Source organism: Zeus faber (genome assembly GCF_960531495.2).
Source record: "Zeus faber genome assembly, chromosome: 13".
Lineage (NCBI taxonomy): Eukaryota > Metazoa > Chordata > Actinopteri > Zeiformes > Zeidae > Zeus > Zeus faber.
In genome coordinates this window covers 3507517-3523528 of record NC_137198.1, presented here as the reverse complement: position 1 = coordinate 3523528, position 16012 = coordinate 3507517, and the positions used below count along the sequence as shown (strand labels likewise).

The window sequence follows — 16012 nt, the reverse complement described above, 5'->3', positions numbered from 1 at the left end:
CCATAGCTACGGGGTGAGGGGTGGGGCTATGTGTTTACGTGTTTTCTTTGCTATTTCCAAATGTAGGAAGTGTAGGGAATAATAATATTATAATATATAATCATAATAATAATAATAATATAATACAATTATAATATACTGCTATAATAATATAAAAATAATAATAATATAATAACAATCTAATAATAAGACGTCACGATAGTACAACTACCACTCCCAGGTAGCAACAGGAGCTACTGACGAGGACCAATCACGAGGGAGTATGAGGCAAGCGGGCGGGGTTTCTGAGCAGCTGACGTCATCGGGGCGGACCAACCAGAAGGCAGGAGACATAGAGTGGCCGGGGCTTGTGCGAGGGGCGGCAGGCCTGTGTGCAGTATGGCGGACGATGGAGCCAGTCCGAGCGGAGCAGGCGACACCAGCGGCGGGCAGGGCACGGCGGAGGAGCCTGACGGATTCGGCCTGGGAGGAATGTTGCTCAACCTCGGTGTTTTGCTTGTGCTAGCGGTCGTCGGCTATCTGCTGTACCGGCGGCTGCGCAGGCGGCTGGGCGCGGACGCGGCGCAGGGCGGCGAGGCCTCGGCTCTGCCCAAGATGCGGAGACGGGACTTCACGGTGGAACAGCTGCGGGAGTTCGACGGGCTGCGGAGCCCCCGCATCCTGATGGCCGTAAACATGAGGGTCTTCGACGTTACCAGCGGGAAAAAGTTCTACGGGAGAGGTGAGACGGCGTCCCGCTCCCACGGGCGTGGGGGGGGCGCTATCTAGCCCGCCGACCAGCGGGCTGCCCCCGCGGAGCAGCCGCTGCCCGGAGCTCCGTCTGGGCGCAAACTGTCAGTGTAGCTTAGCTTGTAGCCTAGCTCAACTGGACGCGGACCGTCCGCGGCTTTGTCTGCGCTGGGGCCGGGACCTGCAGCTTGGCCGCGCGGTGGAAGGGGCTTGTAAACACGGCAGCTGCGGCGTCTGAAGGTTTGGGGCTTTGTTTATCGGACGCTTTGCCAGTGAGAGTTCGTCACTGGATGTCGTGTTGGTGACCCTGCTCTCTAAACTTAGCTTGTTGCTAAGTTGCCAAGTGTTTGGGGGGAAAAAAATAAAACAAATCAACATTTAAGGTGTTCAAGTCTCAAATCAGGGGAGATTGGTCGTCAAGGATATACAATATTTGTTTCTAATAAGCATGTAAAATAAGCCAACGCCGACAGACTTCACAGACTCATTCTGTAAACTGACATTGCGTCCAGCCGCCCAGGGCGCTGCGTAATACTACACCTTTCAATGTTTTATAAGCCTCCAGAAAATACCTGGAATGAGCTTAAAACCTGAGCTTTTGCAGCTTGTGGATGCAGAAGCTGTTGCTGTGTCCGGGTGTTTACATACACACGCACGCACACAGACACACACACACACACTGGCAGATCACATGGACTGTGGAAGTAGAGACATAGATTGCAGAGTTGAATAAGTACTTACGGTATGAGTGAAGTTGAATTTAAAAATGCTCAGTTACAAAAGCACAACTACAGCAATGTGAGTAGTTATGATTTATTGCTTCAAGGCCTGGCAGAAACTCAACAGTGATTGTGAAATTCTGTCTACGTGTATTTTACAGTTTGGCAGCTTTCCCTCAGCAAGTAGCAGGGACCTCAAAGAAAGAGTCCGTTTTATAGGAACTGCAACTGTCGGTCCGTTTCGACGGAACGCTGGCAAGATATTTTCTCAGGAACAAGTCTCCGATAAAAGAAAAAGCAGCTCTTTTCTCTTGCCCACGTTTTCTGACTTGGTCAACCGGCTCTTCAACCCTCACAGCCTATAATTATCCCATTTGCATAAATATATCCCTGGCTTGTAGATTTGCAGGACTATACTTGGCAAACCAAGAGCAAACGATGCTGAGTTCTACCGGAATAGTTTGTTTTGTGCCGTTAACGTCGTCTTAAGTGGAATGTGCACGGAGACGTCACATCTAATCTAGCAGGGCTTTGCAACACGATAACGCTGCTTAATGGACGCTTTGAGGGGAAACTGCAGCAGCTTCAGGTCTGTTCTGGTGCACGACTGGAGACGATCCCCAGGGCCCAGTGTGTTTGCATGCTGATCAGGTGATGCTCCAGCGGAATAGGATCAGAGCCGCACGCTCCGACAAGACAACAACAGAGGGAGACCAACTTGTTTTATGCACAACGGCTACATCAGGTCGTTAATCACATATTTCTGCGGTTCATTGCAGGCTTACAAACGGGGAGGGGAGTCGTTTCCATTCATTTACCCGCTGCAGTCAAAACAGCAAAAACATAATTAGATGTTTTTGCTGTCTTATTTCCCATTTCTATAAACACTCTGCCCTCAACCTGTATGGTGTCACTATACACACAACAGAGAACCCTGTCTGTGTTTGGTCCAAATATCAATATCTCATGGCAGGTTGCATCATGGTTGCCCAGTTCATTTTCTCAAGCTGTCGTCGTGAACAGTGCTGTGCTAAAAACAAGCGAGACAGCAATATATGGTCGCACACCCCTTGCTGATCCACGTAACGATACAGCAGGAGTTTTATAAAGGCTGAAACTGGAGGGGGAGTAGAAAAGAACATTTTAACATTAAAAATGTAATAATATTTTATTTGTATCCAAACATTAAGGGCTACAGAAGCCGTTTAGGATCGCCGTGGGCCTTAATTGTATTTTAATTGAACTGTGAACTGTATTGCCAGATTGCAGACGCAACCCGCCCTGAATCGTGAACACACTTTTTTACTATTGCTCACCGGTGTTGTTTCTTCTTCCTCTCCTGCCCTCGGAACCTCTTCTTGCAGACGGCCCTTACGGCATCTTCGCCGGTCGGGACGGGTCTCGTGGTCTGGCGACGTTCTGCCTGGAGAAGGACGCCTTGCGAGACGAGTACGACGACCTGTCAGACCTGAACGCTGTGCAGATGGAGAGCGTGAGGGAGTGGGAGATGCAGTTCATGGGTACGACGCTCGCGCTCTCTCTGCGTGCACACATCCTACATTTAGCCGATACAGCGACATTCACAGATGACAGTGGCCCATGTTTATCCAGTGTTTCCCACATGAGGGAGCTGATGGTTATTTTGGTGGAAGTTGAAACAGCTGGTAACTTGTGTTTATTGCGGTCTGAAAAAAAAAAAAAAAAAGATGAAAATTGGTGTTTACTCCCAAGTTCCACAGGTTACAAAACATGTCCACAAGGAAATGTTCTTTAACAAGGGTAAATCCAAAGTTAAGTAGTAATTCCTTAAATCACGCAACTACAACTGCGATAAGAAAGCTGTGTCACACCGCCGACTCACCCGGCACCATTCAAGGAGAAAGATGACTCCAAGTGGCGCTCTCAACGAGGCAAGGGTGGAGCGTGTTTTTAGCCCGAGCGGCTAAAGCTAAACCCTGTCGGTGTGCACGTGAGGAAGCACGGAGCGACAGCACAAAAGGCTTCCTTAGCTCGTCTATTGTAAACATAATTATCAGTCCAGCATTTAACCCGTGTCTGCTGTGTAAATATCATTTCTATGTCACACACTTAATTGTTTAATCGGCACACACACGTCTGAGGTGCTTTGGCTCCGACACCGCATATAGACTTTACTTGGGCAGGCCGGCAAAGTATGGTTACGACCGCCAAAGTTGACTTGACAACCCGTTTTTAGCATTAATTATTTATTTTTATCTGTCTGAGAGAACGACGCCATCCGTGATCGATTTGAGAAGACACGGACACCGTTCTCTGCGGTGCTCCAAGCAGTGAGTGATGCTGCGTTTACTGGAGCTCGGAAAACTGCAAGTGATGCTGCGTTCAGGGGAACTTGGGAAAACCTTGCTGTCGGCATGGGCTATCGGCCAAATTGTTATTTTGAACATCGGTATCGGCACAGGATTTCACAATCGATGCGACATTTGTCTTTCTGATTTTAAAAACATCTCAAATTCAACTGGCATTTAAAGGTCTGAAATAGAATTGTAGAAATCCTGTAAAAAGGAAATTCAATTCCCTGCTAATTCAGAACGACAGGGTTCAGTTGTCACACCAGGATTTATGAACAACAACGTTTTTAACCAAATTCATTTTCACTGCGCTCGTTGCAGTCAGTGGATTGACCTGTGCCGATGATATAAATGATCACAAAGTTTTGCGTGGGGTTCAGCGTTGGCACAGGGATTTATGGTGTTGATCAATAGCAAAGCCACTGCAGATTAAGTTACCTTTTTAAACTACTACTTGAGTAAATGTCCAAAATATTAAAGTCCCTATTTATTTTTATTTTTATTTTTTTACATCGTTGAGTATTAAAAAGTAAATGCAGAATACAAACACTGTAAATCCAAATACATTAGAAAAACCCTGCAGGACTTTATGTAGTTGAGTCTAATAAGGTAGCACTGCAAACACATTTTAAATACTTTTGTGCTTGAGTTTTATCTTTAAATTTTTTTGCAAATATCTTAACAAGTAATGAATGGTCTCAAGCAGAATGTAGGGTAAAACATGTGTACTTAGTTCAGAAATATAGTGCGGTGGAAGTTGCTAACAAATGGAAGTACCTGTTTTTCTTTTTTCTCTGTAGACCAACTCGGCAGAGTCGCGAGGCCGTATTGAATTATTTTTTTCTGCATTTACAGTTGCTGTAGAGCTGGCTGCCATGCCAACCACACGCAGTTGTAGGAGCGGCACCTCGTGAACCATCTCCAACTAACGGTTCCTGGGGAGGCAGGGCCCCGGGGGCCGTAGGCCGTCCCGCGCATCAATGTAGATTTTCCCTCTGAATTAAATGAGTTATAAACTAGAAAAACGCTGCAAACATGACCAGATGTCCTCCCGTCAAAAGAGGTTTCACCTCATCTTTTGCTGATTTTCTGTTCATTATTATATTGACAAGTTGGCAAAGTTCCAAAACATTTCTCGTTACCTCTTGTCAGCTTGTTTGGGTTGACGTGAGAAATGGCCCGAAAGTAAAAACAACAACAAATTATGCAGCAGAAAACAGAATGAGAGAATAACGTCCACAAATACACTTTTAAGACTTTGTTTTCTATTTTATTGTTTGACAGATTAAAATCACTTAAAAAAACAAAAAACAAACATGAACCATGAGCTGGAAACAAGTTGTAGTAAACGTCGTGTAGTTAAAGACTGAGGGGTCACAGCGTGTGGCCTGCCCTGAGGGGGCTCCGACACTTTACTCTGTTTGCTGTCTTTACTTTGTGTTTACTCTCAGTTAACTGTTTACTCTGTGTTTACTCTGTGTCTACTCTCAGTTAACTGTTTACTTTGTGTTTTCTCTCTGTTTACTCTCAGTTAACTCTCTGTTTACTCTCAGTTAACTCTGTTAACTGTTTACTCTGTGTTTACTCTCAGTTAACTCTGTTTACCCGTTTCTGACTCTTGACTCTGTGTTTACACTTCCAGAAAAGTACGACTAGGACGGTACGACTGTTTACTCTGTTTACTCTGTTAACTCTGTGTTTACTGTGTTTACACTCGGTTAACTCTGCGTTTACTCTGCTTGCTGCCTTTACTCTGTGTTTACTCTCAGTTAATGGTTTACTCTGTGTTTACTCAGTTAACTCTGTTTACCCGTTTCTGACTCTTGACTCTGTGTTTACACTTCCAGAAAAGTACGACTACGTGGGTCGACTGCTGAAGCCCGGCGACGAGCCGTCGGAGTACACGGACGAGGAAGACATCAAAGACCACCTGAAGCACGACTGAACTGTCTGGAGCCGGGACGGGACGGGGCGGGACGGGACAGGACACGCCCAAAACACCCAAACTGTCCCCGTCCCCCTCCTCTGGCACCCCCACCCCTCCACCCCGTGAGACTACCACCCACCCAAACCCAGCGGGGGGGGGGCGGGTTGGGTATCTATCTATCTTATGTCTATCTGCACACCATACAGTTCAGTCTGAGGTGCATTTGGTAATATAAACAAAATGCCAATAATTCAATGTTTTTCTGGTTGTTGCAAATGATTTCCACCATCGTCGCGTCCAAGACGGCGTCTGGGAAACGGAGCGTCTCTCTCTCTCTCTCTCTCCGGGCTTTAGTCACTGTTCGACTGGACTGAGCCGTCGAAACCTAATCAATCAATCAATCAATCAATCAATTAATCGGTCGTCCGTTTTTTCCTCAAGATTTCCACATACACCCCCACCTGCCCCCCCCACCCCCCTCCTGGTGAGAGGGCAGAGCTGTGGCCCAACCAAAGGCGTCGGGTGGAGGCTGTGCGTTTCTTTGCTGTTTTTGTTCTGTTTTGTAGTGTATGCACTACTAGTTCTGTTTGTTTGTCACCATGTGATTGTATTTGTTGACTTAGCGTGGGGGAGGGGGGGGTTACCAGACCCTTGCCATACAAAGAGGTTGAATCACTGGAGGCGGAGGAGAGAGTCAGAGTCCACAGGGAAGGTGACACGGCAGAGCCACTCCATCCACTTCAAGTGTTTACAAGCCTCACGAGCAGAGCCCCCATAAAAATGGTCAAAGTATTGATTGTGCCTTATTTTGTTTGTGTACAATGCAAAGTCCTGAGGGGGCGGGGCCAGCTCTGCCCCCTCCCTCCCCCTTCCAAAATGTCTGACAAACACTGGCTCCCAAATTGGCTCCCCCCCCCCCGCCATTAAAAAACCGACCCCCTGAAGTGACCCCCCCCCCCCCCTCTGTAAATAGACTCTGAAGCTGTCAGTGTTACTGCCATGTGTAGGTGATGAACTCCATATACTCTGCTACGTCGTATCGGCCAAAACCCCCTCGGTTTGTTTGCGTTTCCTCCGTTCTTTGGTTCTGAGGTTCTTTTTAAAAGGTGAATTTCAAACAGCGGGTGGGGTGGGGTCGGGTGGGGTGGGGGGCTCCTGCGTTCTTTGGGAGAGCGGTTGCTTATTCTGTAAATATATCATTTTATTAAAGCATGTGCAACGATGTGAGCTATGCTGAAACTCCCACCACGTCATGTGTGTGTGTGTGTGTGTGTGTGTGTGTGTGTGTGTGTGTGTGTGTGTGTGTGTGTGTGTGTGTGTGTGTGTGTGTGTGTGTGTGTGTGTGTGTGTGTGTGTGTGTGTGTGTGTGTGTGTGTGTGTGTGTGTGTGTGTGTGTCTCAAGAGGCAGGAAGGGATTTGTTCATGCATAATAAATTGATTTGGTTAATAACTGATGGAGTCCGGTGTTTTTATTTGTCCAGATTCCACGTCCGTCCTCTTGCTGGACTCATTTCACAACGAGACGTCCTGTTTGACGTTATTTGAAGCTCAATGGCAGGTGGGGCCAGAGATGTAACGGGCCACAGCAGGATTAGAAAGTCATATCTACCAGTGCTTCTGATGTAAATTTTGGGTTACAGGATGTTTATGTGGATGAGAATGGAATATTTCTCATGAACATGAATATTTACTTATTTGAGTTTGAAGGATTGGATTCGGTTGTTTACAGCATAAAGGCAACATTTCTAGAAGAACAAAAGAATATTGTGGAGACGTACAAAAACAAACGATCAAGACGTCCTATTTGGAAATTTACTCAAATTCTCTTCTTTTTTTTTTGCCAAATGAAAACTTTTTTTCACTTCTACCTCCGAATGAACTCTCCAGATGTAGCATTTGTTCTTGTAATGTCCTGTAACTCTGATCTGGCAGTTTGATGTTGTTTGATTCTAAAATACACTATTTCATACCTTTTTTCATTGTCTCTAATAGTCTTCCTTTTGTGTGTATCTGTTTTTCACCCTGTGTTGTCATCATGCAGGACGTTCAACACAGAGTATTTGTTCCATTGCATCCAGGACAGAGTTAGTTGCAAGTGGAGTTGAACTTGTCAACCTGCAATGACTCTTTATTCATTATTCAATCATCAACAACTGCTGCAATAAGCAGAGCACAGCTTTATATTACATACAACCACCACCAAGCACCACCAACCCCACCAACCCCCTCTTTGAAGAACCGTCTTGTTTGTTGGTGTTTTGGTCTTTAAACAACTAAATCCCTCATCGCCTTCCGTAGTTGATGCCGCTGCCCTGCTCCGCAGCGCCCCCACGGTGTGTGCGGCTCACAGTGGAACGACGCCCTGGCTGTACCCGCTTCATCTCCATAGCTCCAGCTCCAGCTCCAGCTCCGGCTCCTGCTCCACCTCCACCTCCACCTCCACCGTGTTTCGCTCCTCCCAGGGTCCAGCAGCAGCTCCGCTTCTCGGCTCCAAGCCCCGTGGTTCTCAGCAGTTTTCTGTGGAGATGAACGGTTCGACCGCGTAGACACCGACATCTTGGCAAACAACCGAGCGGAGCGTGAGTAGAGTTACTACCGTGTAATCTATTACTAACATATACATAGTTACTACCGTGTATTCTATTACTAACATATACATAGTTACTACTGTGTATTCTATTACTAACATATACATAGTTACTACTGTGTATTCTATTACTAACATATACATAGTTACTACTGTGTATTCTATTACTAACATATACATAGTTACTACTGTGTAATCTATTACTAACATATACATAGTTACTACTGTGTATTCTATTACTAACATATACATAGTTACTACTGTGTAATCTATTACTAACATATACATAGTTACTACTGTGTATTCTATTACTAACATATACATAGTTACTACTGTGTAATCTATTACTAACATATACATAGTTACTACCGTGTATTCTATTACTAACATATACATAGTTACTACCGTGTATTCTATTACTAACATAAACATAGTTACTACTGTGTATTCTATTACTAACATATACATAGTTACTACCGTGTAATCTATTACTAACATATACATAGTTACTACCGTGTAATCTATTACTAACATATTCATAGTTACTACCGTGTAATCTATTACTAACATATGCATAGTTACTACCGTGTAATCTATTACTAACATATACATAGTTACTACCGTGTAATCTATTACTAACATATGCATAGTTACTACCGTGTAATCTATTACTAACATATACATAGTTACTACCGTGTAATCTATTACTAACGTATTCATAGTTTCTACCGTGTAATATATAACTAATATATATATATATATGTACGACGATGTAATGTACTACTAATATTACTACTATATACATAGTTACTACCATATCATGTATTACTAATTATTGTGTTGTATTTGTGCTGTGTGGTATTGTATTACATGTCACTGCATACCTGTATGAAAGTATGTATATGTATGTGACGAGTAAAGCTCTTGCCCTGGAACTACTTTCAGAGACATGGCAGAGATCCTGTCGCAGAGTGAGCTGGATTACCCCTTCAAGCTGCTGGAGTATTTCAACGGCTTCAGGATTTCAAAGGTTGATGTTGATTTATGTTCGACTTGAATTCATGAAGCTAAAAGCAAACGTTTCACCTTCCAAGCGCACGTCTAACGCGCGGGTTAAAGTGGTAATCCGTCAGATCGCTCATCCCCTCTTTATTCAGCTGGTGCTTCACAAACAGCCATTCAGTGTATTTGGTTGTGCACGTGCTCCCCCCGTTCGCTGTTTCCATTGTTGGTGGCGGGTCCGCCGCAGGCGGGAAGCGGAAGGCGGGTGCGGGCGGGCGCGCTCAAGCCGCCTGGCTCGGTGGCGGTCGGTGGGGATGGGCATGACCGATCGCCAAAAAGGACCCGGCGCATCCGGCGCCTCCCAAAAAAAACCCCCCAAAGACAAAGTCATGGCTCAGAAGAGCTTCGGAGAAGAGGGAGAGGTTTATGACGCCCGCTTCACACCGACCCCGACAAACGACCCCAACTAAGTGGAATTCCGCTCGCTCCCACGGACGGAGGCTCGCGTTCCCCGCGTGAAAAGTGTCGCGTCGCGTCCCATCGAGATTCACTGGATTTGCACCAATCGTCAAACTCCTGCGACAAGTTTCCCCGCGAAGCGACGTCGGTCGAGTTTTTCTATCGGAACTTCGGCTTAAAAAGGAAGTAAATAGGTCACGCGGAGAAGATAATGACGTCACCAGCGTTGTTGTTGGATGTCACACGTTCACTCTCAGTACAGTGGTACCTGGACTTACGACCTCATCAACTGACCACCAACACAACACAGCAGCAGCCATCGTCACCAACATATGAATCGACTTGCGACCGACTGCTCCAAGATACCAGTCAGCAATCAGTCAGCAGCCAGTCAGCAATCATATAGCAGCCACTCAGCAGCCAGTCAGCAGCCAGTCAGCAGCCACTCAGCAGTCAGTCAGCAGTCAGTCAGCAGCCAGTCAGCAGTCAGTTAGCAGCCACTCAGCAGTCAGTCAGCAGCCAGTCAGCAGTCAGTCAGCAGTCAGTCAGCAGTCAGTTAGCAGCCAGTCAGCAGTCAGTCAGCAGCCAGTCAGCAGTCAGTCAGCAGCCAGTCAGCAGCCAGTCAGCAGCCAGTCAGCAGTCAGTCAGTCAGCAGCCAGTCAGCAGCCACTCAGCAGTCAGTCAGCAGTCAGTCAGCAGCCAGTCAGCAGTCAGTTAGCAGCCACTCAGCAGTCAGTCAGCAGCCAGTCAGCAGTCAGTCAGCAGTCAGTCAGCAGTCAGTTAGCAGCCAGTCAGCAGTCAGTCAGCAGCCAGTCAGCAGTCAGTCAGCAGCCAGTCAGCAGCCAGTCAGCAGTCAGTCAGTCAGCAGCCAGTCAGCAGCCAGTCAGCAGCCAGTCAGCAGTCAGTCAGCAGCCAGTCAGCAGCCAGTCAGCAGTCAGTCAGTCAGCAGCCACTCAGCAGTCAGTCAGCAGCCAGTCAGCAGTCAGTCAGCAGTCAGCAGCCAGTCAGCAGTCAGTCAGCAGCCAGTCAGCAGCCAGTCAGCAGTCAGTCAGCGGGCGACCTACATGGTGTGTGCACGTAGTTCGTGACTCATCCATATTTCCTTCATATTTACTGTGTTTGTGTATTTAGTTTATTTTCACCCTTCATGATTTCATAATTCATATGTGAAAAACTGCTTCGACGTACGACCGTTCTTATAGAACCAGTTACAGTCGTAAGTGGGGATGGTGGCTCAGGAGGTAGGGCTGGTGGTCTAGTCATCTAAAGGTTGCTGGTTGGATCCCAGGCTCCTCCTGCTAGCATGCTGTAGTGTCCTTGAGCAAGACACTTAACCCCTAATTGCTCCTGATGGCTGCGTCCGTCGCTGTTTGAACAATTGTAAGTCGCTTTGGATAAAAGCGTCTGATCAATGTAATGTAATGTAATGTAATGTAAGTCGAGGTACCACTGTCCATCTCTTTCTGCATCAGTGAACTGTGGGTATTTAATATTTGGGGAGTTTTAGACACTCATTCCGGAAACCGTCCAGAAAACGTTTCCCCTGACGCGGTACATCCGGCGGCCTCTAGGGGGACGATCCCGCTGTCGGACGCGATCACGGATTCGGTGTGAAGCCGGCTTCAGGGTGGGCGCTCCCCCCCGGGTCGTCCATGTTCTGTCTCCCCTGCCCCCCCGCCGCTGCAGGTGATCTTCTCGGCCTGCGAGCTGGGCGTCTTCGACCTGCTGCTGCGCGCCCAGAAGCCGCTGAGCGCGGCGCAGGTGGCCGGCGAGCTCAGCACCAGCGTGGACGGCACCGAGCGGCTGCTGGACGTCCTGGTGGGCGTCGACATCCTGGATGTGGAGACCGTGGACGGCACCGGTGACCACGTCCACACACACACACGCGCACGCGCACACACGCGTACGCGTACACACACGAGCACACACGCGTACACACGCACGCGCGCGCGCACTCACACACACGCACACACCGAAGCCTTTCTCCCGGAACAACAACAACAACAACAACAACAACAACGGGACGATAAATGACCAAATATACGGCAAAAAAAAAAAAAATAAGACATTTTTTAAATATATACACAAATATATATATATTTTTTTTAAATATACCCAAATTGAAAGAAAATATATATACACAAATAGAAATAAAAAATAAATAAAAAATATATATACAAATTGAAAAAAACAAAAAACAAAAAAAACATATATATATATATATATACATATATACAAATAGCAAAAATGCAAAACAGAAATAGTGAAAGGGTGTAGTTTGTCATGAATGGTGGTGCCAGTGTTTAGAAGCCAGTATCCAGGAACTGGAGGCAGAACACCTCCCAGTGAGGAACATCCCATCTGACAAGGCCACAGCACATCAGCCTGCATGGCTGGAGAGCGGGGGTCCACTAGGCCGCCCGTGGCCCACATCTGGACCGCCCATGACCTACCCTGGGCCGCTGTGCCTCGAAAATACAGAATATGAATTTAATTTGAAACTACTGCTAAAATATATCAATATGGTTTATTCCAAAGGGTATAAGCAGGATGGTGAAAACACATCTGCATCTTCTTGCTCTAACACTAACAAGGTGGGTTAAAACCTTGTGAAATCTGACCCCTGACCCCTGACCCCTCCGGGTTCTGTCTCCAGTTCCACTCCTGCATGTTGCACATGTTGTATTTAAAATGTCTCCTGAGCTGAAGCCCTGACTGCTCACTCTAAACCAGTCTGGATTAAAAAAGAAACATCCTTAAAGATTCAAGCTTTAAGATTTTGGATTAGAGAGATAGAGGGGGGGGGACGGAGAGAGAGTGAGAGGGGAGACAAGAGAGGGAGGTAGAGAGGGAGGGGGAGAGAGAGGAGAGAGAGAGGGAGGGAGAGAGAGCGAGTGAGAGGAGAGAGAGGGAGAGAGAGAGACAGGGAGAGAGGGAGAGAGGGAGGAGGAGAGAGAGAGGGAGGGAGAGATGGGGAGGGAGAGAGAGAGGGAAGAAGAGAGAGACAGAGAGAGTGAGAGGGGAGACAAGAGATGGAGGGAGAGAGACAGAGAGAGGGAGAGAGGAAGGGGGAGAGAGAGCGAGAGAGAGAGAGAGGGAGGGAGAGAGAGAGAGGGAGAGGAGAGAGACAGAGATAGGGAGTGAGAGGGGAGAGCGAGAGAGGGAGGGAGACAGAGAGGGAGAGAGAGAGGGGGAGGGAGGGAGAGAGGGGGGACAGACAGGGACAGAGAGAGAGATACTGACTTATTTACTTGGATCTAATCTCTTCTGCTCTGCTGGGCGTGTTCAGTTCAACTCCTTTCGACTGGAAACTAAATCTTATTCCCTTGATAATAATTTATACACACACCAATAATGATCCTGTCTCTCGCATCTGTATGTTCTCTACATTTTTATATATTTGACTATTTCTGTTTTGTATTTTTCGGCCTTTTTGTGTATATTTGGCAGTTTTTGATATTTTGTTTTATTTCTTACTTTACTTTTGATCTTAATAATGTGTTTTGCTTTTTGAAACGCTACGTCTGTAGAAACATTTACTTTTTTCTCTTTTTAACAGTTTGCTACAGCAGCACCGACGTGGCCAACCTGTACCTGGCCAAAGGCAGCGGCAAGTCCCTGCACGACATGATCATCTACCAGTCCCAAACCATCTACCCCCTGTGGAGCAACATGGTGGATGCCGTCAGGTGTGTGTGTGTGTGTGTGCGTGTGTGTGAGTGTGTGTGTGTGTGTGTGTGTGTGTGTGTGTGTGTGTGTGTGTGTGTGTGTGTGTGTGTGTGTGTGTGTGTGTGTGTGTGTGTGTGTGTGTGTGTGTGTGTGTGTGTGTAGAAGACGTCCTGAGAACTGGAGGTGGTGCTGTTGTACTATAGATCAGATCAAGAATAAATAAAGTAAATCAGTATTACTGTTATTATGTATATAAGTATAACTGTTATTATGTACATCAGTATTACTGTTATTATATATATCAGTATAACTGTTATTATATATATCAGTATAACTGTTATCATGTATATCAGTATAACTGTTATTATATTTATCAGTATAACTGTTATCATGTATATCAGTATAACTGTTATTATGTATATCGGTATAACTGTTATTATATATATTGGTATAACTGTTATTATATATCAGTATAACTGTTATTATATATATCAGTATAACTGTTATCATGTATATCAGTATAACTGTTATTATATATATCAGTATAACTGTTATCATGTATATCAGTACAACTGTTATTATGTATATCGGTATAACTGTTATTATATATATTGGTATAACTGTTATTATATATATCAGTATAACTGTTATTATGTATATTGGTCTAACTGTTATTTTGTATATTGGTATAACTGTTATTATATATATCAGTATAACTGTTATTATGTACTGTTTATTGGTATAACTGTTATTATATCAGTATAACTGTTATTATGTACTGTTTATTGGTATAACTGTTATTATGTATATCAGTATAACTGTGATTATGTACTGTTTATTGGTATAACTGTTATTATGTACTGTATATTGGTATAACTGTTATTATATATATCAGTATAACTGTTATCATGTATATCAGTATAACTGTTATTATGTATATCGGTATAACTGTTATTATATATATTGGTATAACTGTTATTATATATATCGGTATAACTGTTATTATGTATATTGGTCTAACTGTTATTTTGTATATTGGTATAACTGTTATTATATATATCAGTATAACTGTTATTATGTACTGTTTATTGGTATAACTGTTATTATATCAGTATAACTGTTATTATGTACTGTTTATTGGTATAACTGTTATTATGTACTGTTTATTGGTATAACTGTTATTATGTACTGTATATTGGTATAACTGTTATTATGTATATCAGTATAACTGTTATTATGTACTGTTTATTGGTATAACTGTTATTATGTACTGTATATTGGTATAACTGTTATTATATATATCAGTATAACTGTTATCATGTATATCAGTATAACTGTTATTATGTATATCGGTATAACTGTTATTATATATATTGGTATAACTGTTATTATATATATCGGTATAACTGTTATTATGTATATTGGTCTAACTGTTATTTTGTATATTGGTATAACTGTTATTATATATATCAGTATAACTGTTATTATGTACTGTTTATTGGTATAACTGTTATTATATCAGTATAACTGTTATTATGTACTGTTTATTGGTATAACTGTTATTATGTATATCAGTATAACTGTTATTATGTACTGTTTATTGGTATAACTGTTATTATGTACTGTTTATTGGTATAACTGTTATTATGTATATCAGTATAACTGTTATTATGTACTGTTTATTGGTATAACTGTTATTATGTACTGTATATTGGTATAACTGTTATTATGTACTGTATATTGGTATAACTGTTATTATATATATCGGTATAACTGTTATTATGTATATTGGTATAACTGTTATTATATATATCGGTATAACTGTTATTATGTATATTGGTATAACTGTTATTTTGTATATTGGTATAACTGTTATTATGTATATCAGTATAACTGTTATTATGTACTGTTTATTGGTATAACTGTTATTATGTACTGTATATTGGTATAACTGTTATTATGTATATCAGTATAACTGTTATTATGTACTGTTTATTGGTATAACTGTTATTATGTACTGTATATTGGTATAACTGTTATTATGTACTGTATATTGGTATAACTGTTATTGTATATATCAGTATAACTGTTATTATGTACTGTTTATTGGTATAACTGTTATTATGTACTGTATATTGGTATAACTGTTATTATGTACTGTATATTGGTATAACTGTTATTATGTACTGTATATTGGTATAACTGTTATTATGTATATCAGTATAACTGTTATTATGTACTGTTTATTGGTATAACTGTTATTATGTACCTTATATTGGTATAACTGTTATTATGTACTGTATATTGGTATAACTGTTATTATGTATATCAGTATAACTGTTATTATGTACTGTATATTGGTATAACTGTTATTATGTACTGTATATTGGTATAACTGTTATTGTATATATCAGTATAACTGTTATTATGTACTGTATATTTGTATAACAGAACTCAATGTTTTCTGATCCTTGTGTTCTTCAACGCAGGGAAGGAAAGAATCAAAACGAGAAGACGTTTGGAATTCCATCCGAGGACATTTTTCAAGCCATTTACAGGTATTGATTGTGTTCATTGAAATGAAGAATTA

At 43.2% G+C, this 16012-nt stretch overlaps 2 protein-coding genes across 2 annotated transcripts in view; both read left to right on the top strand.

Moving 5' to 3' along the window:
- The first annotated feature begins 255 nt into the window (after positions 1 to 255).
- pgrmc2 (progesterone receptor membrane component 2) lies at positions 256 to 7157 on the top strand. Its single transcript, XM_080012261.1, has 3 exons — positions 256 to 721; positions 2813 to 2968; positions 5626 to 7157. The coding sequence occupies exons 1-3, from the start codon at positions 379 to 381 to the stop codon at positions 5721 to 5723; spliced, it is 597 nt and encodes a 198-aa protein (XP_079868387.1). The 5' UTR covers positions 256 to 378; the 3' UTR covers positions 5724 to 7157.
- A 2084-nt stretch (positions 7158 to 9241) lies between these two features.
- Positions 9242 to 16012, top strand: part of asmt2 (acetylserotonin O-methyltransferase 2) — a gene marked incomplete at both ends in the record, with an annotated part of 9870 nt that continues 3099 nt past the window's right edge. Inside the window, 4 exons of the mRNA XM_080012853.1 lie at positions 9242 to 9322; positions 11440 to 11614; positions 13313 to 13442; positions 15912 to 15980. Of these exons, the coding sequence (XP_079868979.1) occupies positions 9242 to 9322; positions 11440 to 11614; positions 13313 to 13442; positions 15912 to 15980 (455 nt within the window). The remainder of the gene's footprint in view (positions 9323 to 11439; positions 11615 to 13312; positions 13443 to 15911; positions 15981 to 16012) is intronic.

Coding starts and splice junctions, on each gene's coding strand:
- pgrmc2 (XM_080012261.1), top strand. CDS start 379: ATGGCGGACGATGGAGCCAGTCCGAGCGGAGCAGGCGACACCAGCGGC. Junction 722..2,812: donor GAAAAAGTTCTACGGGAGAG/GTGAGACGGCGT, acceptor CTCTTCTTGCAG/ACGGCCCTTACGGCATCTTC. Junction 2,969..5,625: donor GTGGGAGATGCAGTTCATGG/GTACGACGCTCG, acceptor TTACACTTCCAG/AAAAGTACGACTACGTGGGT.